The 11,528-nt window shown below is 57.1% G+C and overlaps 1 protein-coding gene across 2 annotated transcripts; it reads right to left on the minus strand.

Moving 5' to 3' along the window:
* Positions 1–858: 858 nt before the first annotated feature.
* On the minus strand, positions 859–7,197 carry CFAP126 (cilia and flagella associated protein 126). Of its 2 annotated transcripts, XM_039512606.1 has the most exons (5): positions 7,104–7,197; positions 5,181–5,243; positions 4,546–4,626; positions 3,505–3,681; positions 859–2,051 (listed from the first exon to the last, which is right to left on the minus strand). In XM_039512606.1, the coding sequence occupies exons 1-5, from the start codon at positions 7,128–7,130 to the stop codon at positions 1,371–1,373; spliced, it is 1,029 nt and encodes a 342-aa protein (XP_039368540.1). In that variant the 5' UTR covers positions 7,131–7,197; the 3' UTR covers positions 859–1,370. The 2 variants fall into 2 exon arrangements, with proteins under 2 accessions (XP_039368540.1, XP_039368541.1); XM_039512607.1 differs by lacking the exons at positions 4,546–4,626; positions 5,181–5,243; positions 7,104–7,197 and adding an exon at positions 4,167–4,296.
* Positions 7,198–11,528: the final 4,331 nt, after the last annotated feature.

Below are 11,528 nucleotides of genomic sequence, written 5' to 3' on the forward strand. Positions count from 1 at the left end.
GTGCACTGCATCCCCTCTCTGGCTCACTCGGATCCTGGGCTGGGTTCAAACCAGCTGCTGAGAGGTGTTGGGTTCCCTAGCCCCTGCCAGCCCCCCCCCTCCCCCCCCGACCTCCCAACTGCTCATCACTGCATTATAGACAAGCACAGGGGATCTACAGTGCAGTGAAAGCATCCCCCAGGCTTCGCAAAGATGATTCTTCTGCCAGCACTGAATGCGCTAGGCGTGGCTCCCCCTCCCCCATGCTGGGCAGAGAAGAGCCAGCCTGAAAACATGATGCTACAGATGGTGCGATACTGAGGCATTGCAGCCTGCATCCCCTTGGGACAGAGTCAGAACTGCACTGAGCCCCCCGGGGACTGGCTTTGTGTTTGCTCCATGACTCTTGACTGCCCCCCATTGGTTGTTGTTACTGGGGTGAGTGAAGCTCTTAGCTGTGCTAGAAGAAGAGCCAGCCCTGCAGGAAAGTGCTCAACATATCAAACTCGGTGAGTCCACGAGTGGCTGGGGGCTGCAAGGGCATCTCACCAGGACCCCCGGGGCTGCACCTAATCAGCCTGAAATGGGGACGATTGCCGCCCCCCTGCAATTAGAACACAGACGTGACCCATGGGGAGCAAGAGGCCCAGCATACTGTGTTCTAGCATGATCTGATGCTGCAGCACCGAGCATGCTGTCAGGAGCCATAGTGGCAGGCAGTGGAGGGTGAGTGCTGGCTCAAGGCCCTTGGCATTAATGCTTGTGGGAGTGGAGGCTGTGTGCTGGCCCACGGCGCTAATGTTTGTGAGAGTGGATGGTGAGTGCCAGCCCACGGCCTGCCACTGATGCTAATGCTGGTAAATGAAAACTGATGGGAGATTGTTTTTGTTTTAGTTTTATTTTTGTGTTGATTACCATGAACACACACACTGGCCACATGGTATTGTCGAATCATCAGCATCACTTGGGCTCCTTCAGAACCAACCACCCTCTTGCCAACCTGGGCATCAGCCCTGGCTGGTTTTGTTCCCACGCTCAGGTTGAAAAGCAATTTGTACATATGGCTGAATGTCCCTGTGAGGCAGCGTCTTGGTCCGAGAGCCCCGACCTTGGGGCTCAACAGGCTGGGAAGTCGATTGTGTCACTGCTGGGTCAGTTGGGCTCACTCTTATCCGGGGGGAAGTTCCTACTCGCAAAGAAACTAGCTCACAAACAGGATTAAAAGTTGAGATTTACAACTAGATGGAGGGAAAGGAAACACCTCCAGCCTGGGGATGGAGGTGACTAGAACTGAAGAAAGTAAAGGGCCAGAAGGCTTGAAATGCTGAGCAAGATGTTTGTCCTTGGTCTCATTAGCGTTCGTGTCTCGGGCATAGAATTTGCTTTGACCTTCAGTTGAATGTTTGCTCAAATCTTTCTTCAGGGCAGGACTGGGGTCTTGCTGACCCTTCCATCTTGGGTGACATGCTCCTGTTCCCCTCTGCTGCCCTCCTTGACATCCTCTTCTGGGTCTCAGCTGCTTCGCTAGCCTTTGAACCGGGGCGGCCTGATGCCAAGGCCTCAAGTGAGATGGCTCCCCTGGGACTGGCCTCCATTGACCCAGGACAACATGAAACCATGAGCTCAGGCGAGCTGACTCCTTTGGCTTTAGCCTCCACTGACCCAGGTCGACTTGCAGCTGGGACTTCAGCGGAGATGGCTCGCCTGGGATTAGCTTCCCTTGAAGGAGGGCGGTTGGAAGCTGGGATCTCTTTGATTCGAACATCCATGCAGCCGGGCTGGCGTGACAATGGGACCTCAGATGATACGCTTCCTCTGTGCCAAGCCTCCTTTGAGCCTGGCTTGCGCGAACCTGAGATCTCTTGGGAGGTAGCTCCTTTGATTCGAACATCCATGCAGCCAGGCTGGCGTGACAGTGGGACCTTGGGGGGGGTGGATCCTTTGTGATAAGCCTCCTCTTCAGGGGGCATTTTGGCTGAGGACCTGGGGCCCTGGGAGCCTCTGTTAGATGCCCGGCTGTTCTTACTGGAAAGCTCCTTTGTGGGCTGCGTGTGTGATTCAGGCTCTCGAGGCTGTTTAGGGAGGAAGAAGCGCAATGGTGGTTTGAACCCTGCTGCGGTGCTGCACAGAGGCCGTCAATGCCATGGAGGAGCACAGCGAAGCCAGAGGGGGAGAGGAATGTGAAGGGCAGAGCTGGCACTATAGGCGAGCTCTTTACTGCCAGTTGGGCTCTGCACCTGGGCGGCCCCCATGCAGAGAGGGTTTGCTGCAGTTCTTCCCCTGCCTGGGTCTCCGCATTCCTACTAGGTCCATCCCCAGGCTGGATGTAACCCCTTCCCTTCTGCAGTGCTGCTGCAGCAGGCTGGTTCCACTGACACCTGAGGATGAGCTGGTGCTGCTCAAGCACCACCCAGGGCCCATCTGCTCCCATCATTGACCCCAGTGGGATTGGAGACCTTCCTGTCAGTGCTGCAAAGTTAACCCTTTAGAAATGGGATGGCCAGTGTCCTGTGAGTTCAAGGGCTTCTGGCCACTGGGAAAATTTGTTAGGCCTGATCTGCCTACTTCCTGCCCCGGGTAGTGTGCCCAACATGACCTACATCCACCATAGGTCTATGGATTCCCAGCCCATCTCTTGGGAGGGCAACGTGGGCAGAGGTCAAAGGTCCCTACCTGCTTGGGGCATGGGCTTCTCTGCAAGAGCGAGCTTGTCAGGTAAGAAAAGAGATGCCACTCAGCAGTATGAGGAGCAGCTGGGGCAGGGGCATTTCTGCATTCTGGGCAGCTCCCACTCAGTACCTGGAGAGTGGCAGTAGTGAGAGCTGTGGTTTGTGAGCTCCCCCTGCTGGCACAGCTGCAGCACTGCGTGGGCACACGCCCCAAGCTGCCATGGCAGAGTGCACAACCAATGCTATACTGAACCTAGCAGCCCTGTCACACAGGCCGATGCAGCCCTGCAACCCAGCAGAGAAAAACCAGCACCTCCCCGAATACCAGGGGCTGTCAGTTTCCAGAGCTCATTACCATGTGAGATGAGAACGAACCCTCAGCATTAGCCTCTGCTATGCAGAGTACAGAGATTAGGGGTTTAGTTGAGAGTGGGGGTTGCTGATGGGGATGTGTGGCAGCCCAGCGAGGTGCCTTTGCCATGCAGCTGAGTCAGCCCCTCCCCAGCATGGCACAGGCTGCCATGTTCAGGAGATTAAATATGCTCTGAAAGGATGGATAAGAGGCTAGGAGTGTGTGCTTGAAATCTGCCCTTGGGACACCTCCAGCTGGCTTCATAAACCCTGGCCTTGGTATTTTGGGGCACAGCTACTCTCTGCTCACTCGCCCGGCTCAGAGACCCAGACACCCTCATGTCAGTCAGGGCGGCACAGATTAGTGCCAACAGTTACATACACGTGCCATTTCCCAGGCCGGCCTCCCCCACTCTGCTCTGCAAGGGTTCAAGCCAAGCCTCAGCAAACAGATGCCGTCTGCTCCCTGTAGGAAGGTGCAGCCCCTGCACACAGGGCTCCCTACCTTGCCGGTGATCTGTGGGCGGAGGCCGTTGCAGGCGCTGGTCAGTGCAGTGGACTTGTGGATCCAGTCGGTGAGGCGCGAGGCTGCGGCAGCCGAGCGGGAGGTCAGGTTCAGTTTGGCTGGGGGAATCTTCAGTGGCATCTCCCAGGTTCCCATAAATGTGCCCCAGGGGGAAGCCTGCAGGGCATGGGGGTGATGGCTTTGGTCTTGGGTGGCAGAGCCCTGAGAACTCTCAGAGACAGAGCAGCCCTGTCTGCACTGACATCAAAGACTTGCTATAGCCATGTCTGAAGGGGGCTGAACCCTGCCAGCTGGCAGTGAGACCCCACTACCCAAAGCTTCCTGCCCCCAAGGGAAACCCAGCCAGCAACAACCAGGTTCACACACAATTGTAGCTTCCCTAGCTCTAGTTTTGAGGGGGGGCAGGAACAACCCAGGAATCCAGCTGCTGCCCCCGGCTACTCTGCACCAGCTTCCTGGGCTGACTAAATGCTGGCCCTGGCTAGCTGCACCCTCTCTAAGGGAGGCACAGCCTGGGCTTTCAACTCACCAGGCAGAGCTAGTGTTACCAGGAGAAGGCTCTGCACAGGGGGTTGGGGGCCCTGGGAAAGATGGATGCTGTATAAAGCCAGCTGGTTTCCCAACTCATGGTTAGAAAATACCTTCCCCACACAGAACTCCCTCAGACCCAGGCCAGGAAGGGCAAAATGCAGCAGCCTCTCTGGTGGGGGCTCATGGGCACATCCCCTCCTGTTCATGATCACACCCCTCCCTGGGCCAGCACCAGCACAGAGTGCTAATGGGCAGGGGCCTTCAGGGTTAACTTCTCAATGTGATTCAACAATGGGAGGTGAGGAGTCACCATCTGATCACCCAGGGCCTATCGCCTTCACAGTGCAGGTCTGATGTACCTGGCAGGGCTTAGATACCATGGTGATGGGCACCAGAGACAAGGCAGATAGTTACTTGCCCACTTACTGGGCTCCCAGCTCCAAACCCTGAAAGCTGCTTAGCAAACAGGAGCCAAAGCAGCCCACTCACCTTTGAACGTGGCACTGTGGGGAGCAGGTGTCCTCGGTCATTGGCTATAAATTGGGTGTAGCCTTCCCGGGCAGAGGGGTGCTGAGGGCAGAAGGAAAACAACAGGGGTTAAACTGCTGACGTGGAGGTAGAACAGAAATGGATGGACACAGCCACTCTGGGGCTGGGCTATGAGGGAGAGCCTGGGAGGGCAGTGGGAATCCATCAGCCTGGCTGTCAGCATTGGGGCCTTGGGCAAACAGGGCTTCCCAGCTGCGTGTGATCCAAACTTGTAAGTCCCCAAACTGGTCGCCTGGCCCACCCTGGTCTGATCCCAGCACAGAGGCAAGTGGGAGGCAGGGTCTGGCTCCAGATTACTCTGGCTCCATTGACACTATCTTATTGCCACGCCCCTCCACTGGGTTCCAACTCATGTTAGAGGCTAACAGCTCCTGACGGAGCAGCCAGGAAGAACAGCAGAGGAGGCCGTTGGCTCAGAGGTTCCTGGGTGCACACTGTGTTGTGAGATGGTGCAGCCACCTTTCCTGCACAGGTGAGGTACAGATGCAGCACAGTGAGGCCTGCAGAGAGCTCTGGGACACGTCCCCATGAAAGGGGAGCGCAGGCAATGCAGGGTGAGGGCAGAGGCGTCCTACCTCCTTGTAGAGCTTGGGCAGGGTCCAGTTTTGCAAATTCTGTGCAATGAAGGCATCCTCATACTGCAAAAGAGAGAGGGGACAGGCCATTAAACAGGCAGCAGAGCCAGAGAGCTCCAGCGCCCACTTAGGGTGACCAGATAGAAAGTGTGAAAAATTGGGATGGGGGTGGGGGGTAATAGGAGCCCATATACCCCCCCCCCCACAAATATCAGGACTGTCCCTATAAAATCAGGACATCTGGTCATCCTACGCCCACTGCAGATACTCAGGGTATGCTTAAATAGTCTGGGATGCCCATTCCCCAAACCTACCACCTCCCCTGTCAGAGATCTCTCCAGCCTGTTACACTGACACCCTTGTGCCCTTAACAGCAGGGGGCAGTGGTGAGGGGGGCTCACAAAACCCTATTCCTGCTTGGGATGCATGCAAGCTACCCCTGGGCCCTGTGAAGCAACCCAGAAACAACAAGATCATGAGCTTCCAGCACGGCTCTGAGGCCAGGCAACCTGGCCTGGAGGAAGGAGCTCCAGCTGGGAGTGAGCCATGGGTTAGCTTGGAGCCAGGGACCCTAGATACACCTGCACTGCGACCTTGGACAAGTTCCCTCCCACTGAGCCTCAGTTTCCTCTGCTGTAAAGGGGGTGGGCATGATTCCCAATTCCTGACCATGAGCCCCCCACAGCTGTGGTGGTGGGGCCCAGGCTGACATGCCATTGAAGAGGCAGCCTGAGGGGGCAAAAGCTGAAGGTGTTGGGTGGAAGGCAGTCTCGGGAGGAGATTGTTTCTCTTGGGGGGGCGTTGGTGGAGGGATCTGTCTCATGAAGGTTTGGGGAGAGGTTGGGCTGGGGGTGTGTGTTGGTGGGGGACCCAAGGGAGTGTCAGGGGGACCTAGAGGGGTTGGACTAGGGCAGTCATGGGGACAGGTTAGGGGCCCCAGGGTGGTGGTTTGGGAATCATAGAATATCAGGGTTGGAAGGGACCTCAGGAGGTATCTAGTCCAACCCCCTACTCAAAGCAGGGCAAATCCCCAGACAGATTTTTACCCCAGTTCACTAAATGTCCCCCTCAAGGATTGAACTCACAACCCTGGGTTTAGCAGGCCAATGCTCAAACCACTGAGCTATCCCTCCCCCCCAAAGAGAGGTAGGGCTGGGGGGCAGGACTGTGGGGAGTTCTCTGGGGGGCTCCCGTGGGAGGTGAGCAGTACCATGGGGGGTAGGGCCTATGGAGGATGTAAGAGGGGTTGGGTGGGGTAGGACTGTGGTTGGTGGGATCCCGCAGGGGGTGGGGCCAGGGTCGGTGTGGGCCTGTGTGTTAAGGGGGTAGGGCTGGGGATAGTGGGGCCGGGGTTGGTGGGGTTTTGTGGTGGGGTAGGACTGGGGTTGGTGGGTCGGTGGGGCCTAGTGGGGTAGGGCCGGGGTTGGTGGGGCCAGGGTAGGTGGGAATGGGACCCGTGGGGGCAGGGGTCTGTGGGGACTGTGGTGGGGTAAGGCCAGGGTCAGTGGGACCCGTGGGGGTCAGGGGGCCCGTGGGCTGTAGGGCTAGGGTCAGCTGGGGGAGTAGGGCCGGGGTCGGTAGGGGCCGGTGGGGCCCGTGGGGGTAGGGCCGGGGTCAGCTGGGGGAGTAGGGCTGGGGTCGGTAGTGGCTGGCGGGGGGGTAGGGCCGGGTTCGTTGGAGGTCAGCTGGGGGGGCAGGGGTCGGTGAGGGCCCGCGGAGGGGGGGTAGGGCTGGGGTCCGTGTGGGCCTGCGGGGGGAGTTGGTGGAGTCTGCTGGGGGGGGGTAGGGCCGGGTCCTTTGGGGGTCAGCTGGGGGGGCAGGGGTCGGTGGGGGCCAGCGGGGGGGGTAGGGCCAGGGTCGGTGGGGGGTAGGGCCGGGGTCATTGGGGGTCCCGGGGGGGGGCGCCCGCCCCCCGGCCCTCACCTGCCCCGCTTTGTAGTTCGTTGCCATGCCGCCTCCGGCAGCTTTCCGCTCTGTTTACACCTGTCTCCTAGCAACCACGCGGGGCAGACACCAACCAATGGGGAAACAGCGCCCGGGTTCCATCCCCGAATCTCACAAAGTCTCGCGTAACTGTCCGACAGCTGAGCCCTCCCTATGGCCCCGCGGCGTCCGCCCCCGCGAGATCCCGCCCCCTCGTCTGACTGGCTGACTCCGCGGGGGCGGGGTCGCTTCTCCCCAGGGAACGTCGCGCGCGGACAGGGCTGCGCTGGCCCGGCCCAGGCTCCGTGGGGGTGTGCAGGGAAGGCGAAGGCGGTGGTGGGGGGAGTCATTAAAGCCGCTGGTGAATAGCCGGGCCCTGTGCTCAGCTCCTTGTTGCTACTGGCAGCGCCTGTCCCGCCCAGGCTGGGTGACCAGTGTCCCCATTTTATAGGGACAGTCCCGATCGTCGGGGCTTTGTCCTGTATAGGTGCCTATTACCGCTCCCCACCCCCGCCCTATCTGGTCACCTGGTCAGCCTGGAGCGCAAACAGCAGCTGGACCAGGCCTGAGCCTGACCCCGCTGGAGTCTGTGGCAGGGAATTGCAGGACCGCTGCTGCGCCCTGCAGCCGTCCCACTGCACCGGCTGGGTTAACAGCGACGGTCTGTCTGTGCCTCTGAAACATGAAATCGTGGCCGTGTAGGTGGGCAAAAGCACACGCTCAGGCCGGTGAACCTGCTGGGGTGATCCACCTGTCTTCCCTTCCCGGCAGTCAGAAGTTTAGGTTTGCCTCGGGCATGGGTTGCATCTCTGGCCATCTTGGCTAACAGCCATTGATGGACCTGTCCTTTGTCTCGTTCTTTACTGAACCCCATTAAACTTTTGGCCATCAACATCCCATGGCAATGAGTTCCACAGTTTAACTTGCCATTGTGTGGGAAAAGTACTTCCCCTTATTTGTATTAAACCTGATGCCTATTAATTTAAAAAAAAAAAAAAAACCTACTGGGCTGCCACCAGAGGTGCACAGCACCTGCCCTGTGCTCGTTACACCTTGTGTCATGGCCAGCTGGCAGTACCCATCAGAGAAGGGCTGGAATCAAGCCCTGCAACAGCTACCCCCCAAGCCAAACAACAGCAGGAGAGGGGCAAGGGGCAGGACATACATACAAGAGAGTCACTGCAGGAGAGCAGCATTTTCCGATGCAGAGCAAGACTGACACCCTGTGGCTAATTTGGGCTAACCACAGCTGCTGGATTTCTGCCTCCCCAGTCCCAGCTGTGCTGGAACTGCAGGGCATGTTCCAGAGGGGCAGGACTGGCTCCCAGGAGTTCTGATGTCTGAAGCTGAACTTCCTAGATTATCACTTGGCTCAGTGCAGCCCATGTCACTGCAGCTGTGTTATTACAGTTGCAGGTGTAACATTGACAGGCAGGATTGAACCTGGGACCTCTGGAGCTTAGCGCATGAGCTGAAAGCTACCCGACCCCTCAGGGATACCACTATTTATCTCTCTCCATTCTGAAAACTGATCATTTATTCCTACCTTTTGTTTCCCATCTTTTAACCAGTTACTGATCCACGGGAGGACTTCCCTCTTATCCCATGATGGCTCACTTTTCAAAAGTCAATTTAAATTAAATACATTTTTTAAAAAAAAATATATATTTTTAGAAATCTAGACCTGTTATGTGTTTTGGTGTAACTAACATTATCCTTATGTTACATTTGCATCATCCTAACAAAACATTTACTTTATTCATATCTCTTTTATATATCTCATCGGTCCTTTTCCCACCCTGTAAATTCAACCCCCCCCCCAATTTCAGTTCCTGGTGAAACCACTGCCTGGGACAGAACGCCACACCCAGAAGGTGTGTGGGTTACACAGGCCCTTCAGTTGTATGTATATGTTGGTTGCTCCATATGCCCTCGTAATGGTGCAAATCACTGCAGATCATTTAGCAGGAGAACACCTACGCCGTATCCCTGCACAGGGCTCCTTTCATCCACTGTTGGATCATTGCATTGTGGGCGTCAGCACAGCTTCCCAGAGCACGGACGCAAATACCTGATGAACAGTTGGCAGACTCCTAAAGGGCCAACACTCCTTCTATGAAAGCTCCCAACACACATTTCTGGGTCCCCCAGGGAGTCCTCCAACAAAACCAGGGAAGCTCAGATTTGATATTTTGGTCACTCCATGGTAAACACCAGACAGAGCTGCCCCCTTCACCCCAACAGGCCTTCTCCAGGCACCAGAAAGAAGCAAAAAAGGGCACAAACCCACTTTTTTTTGCTTAATTCAATAAATAAACCCCAAACAGAGGAGATTTGTGAGGAAATAGTGCAAATGCTGGTGGCAGAGAACCTTTGCTATGGCCAAAGTGCTGACAGGAGGAGCTGGGCACCTGCCCCATAATCAACTGAGGCAGGGCCGGCTTTAGGAAGTGCGGGTTCGAACATTTTAGGAAGTGCCCAATTCGAACATTTTTGGCGGGGCCCTGGGAGGGATGACTTAAAAAAAAAAGCCTTTCATTTCTTCCTTCTATTATTTACTTTCCATAACTATATAAATAATAAAATTATATATTATGTACATTGATTCATATATGCTGTTGATTGGTTATTAATGAACGCCGTTTCACATGTGTGGGTCACCGCCAATCCCTGGGGGTCTGCACATGTGTGGGTCCCAGCTGCTCCCTGCCCTCCCTCATTGAAGCAGGTATGCAGGGTTACTGCCCTGGGAACTGCAGGGCAGCAGTGGACATGGGGCTGGTTGGAGGCAGGGCAGGGGCTGACTGGAGGTAGGGTCTGGCTGCAGGCAAGGCAAGGGGTGCGGGGCTGGCTGGAGACGGGAGTGTGGGGTGGGCTGGCTGGCTTCAGGCAGGGCCGCAGGGGAGTGCAGCAGGGGTTGTCAGGGCTGGAGACAGAGGATTGTGGGACTGGCTGGCTTCAGGCAGGGGGGTGCAGCAGGGGTTGGCTGGAGACAGAGCAGGGCTGCGGGGCTTGCCGCGCTCCGGCCGGAGCTGCAGCCGGGGCCGCGGGGCTTGCCGCGCTCCGTCCTGAGCTGCAGCCGGGGCCGCGGGGCTTGCCGCGCTCCGGCCAGAGCTGCAGCCGGGGCCGCGGGGCTTGCTGCGCTCTGGCTGGAGCTGCAGCCGGGGCCGCGGGGCTTGCCACGCTCCGGCCGGAGCTGCAGCTGGGAGAGCGAAGCTGTGAGGCAGCCGCTCTCCCGCCTGCGCTTTGGTCAGGGGAGCAGGGCCACAGAAGACCCCGGAGCAGAGAGACGGCAGCTGGAGTAAGTAAAAAAAAAAATTAAAAAGGCGCCAAAGGTGCGGGGCCCTCTTAGGCGCGGGGCCCGATTCCCAGGAATCGGGCGAATCGACTTAAAGCCGGCCCTGAACTGAGGTATCCGGGGAAGTCCTGTGGGAATACGCAAAGGGACGGGATTTCCAAAAGTGCTCAGTATTGGCTTGACTCTGCTCCAGTTTAAGTCAATGGAAGTTTTACTGTTTCCCTGGGAGCAGAGTTAGGTCAACCGAGAGGCCCAGGTCAAAGAAGATATTTAGATTCCTAACTCCCATAGAAATCAATGGTCGTTAGGTGCCTTCGTGGATCTGGAGCTGAATGCTTTTGCAGATCGCATGTGAGGTGCCTACACGTATCTGGGAGGCAGGGATGTATGAACCCCTGGGTAGGTGCTGAGCCCTGCTCAGGGATAGAGGAGGGATGGCTTGTGTCTCCTGGTGCTGCCAGGAGTCCATTTGGCCCCCAGCACCGAATAGAGCGGCACTACCAGCTTTCCCTAGCTTGTGACCTGGCTGCAAGAGCCCCCTGGGGATACTCTGACCACCACCTTCCTGCCCCCACCCTGGGGACACCTGCAGGGTGGGAGGGCTGCAGTGCTGCTATGTCAATTGCACTGGCTGAGGAAGCCTGTAGGTTTTCTGTAGATTTTCTTTGCATTTCCAGCCACGCCAGCAGAAAGTGACCAGAGTGCACCGAGGAATCCCTTGTCAGCTTCCATCTGGCTGCTACCTCCTCTCCTTGCTGCTAGCAGTGGGGACATGGCGGTCCTGGGCTGTTTGATAAATGCAGCCTCTGACACCTGTTCTCCTTCTTTTAGGGATACCCACACAATGGGTCTCTGAGTCGTCCTGAGTGCAATGAGTTTGTGGTTCTCAGTCCAGTTCCTAGTGGCCCCACTTGACCCAAACCACCCTGCGACTGGAAGCAGCTGGCTCCCTTGGCTGGCAGCGTTAGCAGCCTGAAAGGATCAAAGAGGATGACCCCTCTTGGGGCAGCGTGCGTGCGGTGGGGCAGCTTGCCCTGTTGGTGCCCCTGCTGTACCCGTTCTGCGGTGAGATGGCCACGTTGCGGTGTCCAGGCGGCGTCACTGTCCCTTCTATCCCACCATGGTCA

The sequence above is a fragment of the Mauremys reevesii genome, linkage group 24, assembly GCF_016161935.1.
Source record: "Mauremys reevesii isolate NIE-2019 linkage group 24, ASM1616193v1, whole genome shotgun sequence".
Lineage (NCBI taxonomy): Eukaryota > Metazoa > Chordata > Testudines > Geoemydidae > Mauremys > Mauremys reevesii.

Coding starts and splice junctions, on each gene's coding strand:
- CFAP126 (XM_039512606.1), bottom strand. CDS start 7,130: ATGGCAACGAACTACAAAGCGGGGCAG. Junction 5,244..7,103: donor CGAACTACAAAGCGGGGCAG/GTGAGGGCCGGG, acceptor TCTCTTTTGCAG/TATGAGGATGCCTTCATTGC. Junction 2,052..3,504: donor GCCCACAGATCACCGGCAAG/GTAGGGAGCCCT, acceptor CTCCCTAAACAG/CCTCGAGAGCCTGAATCACA.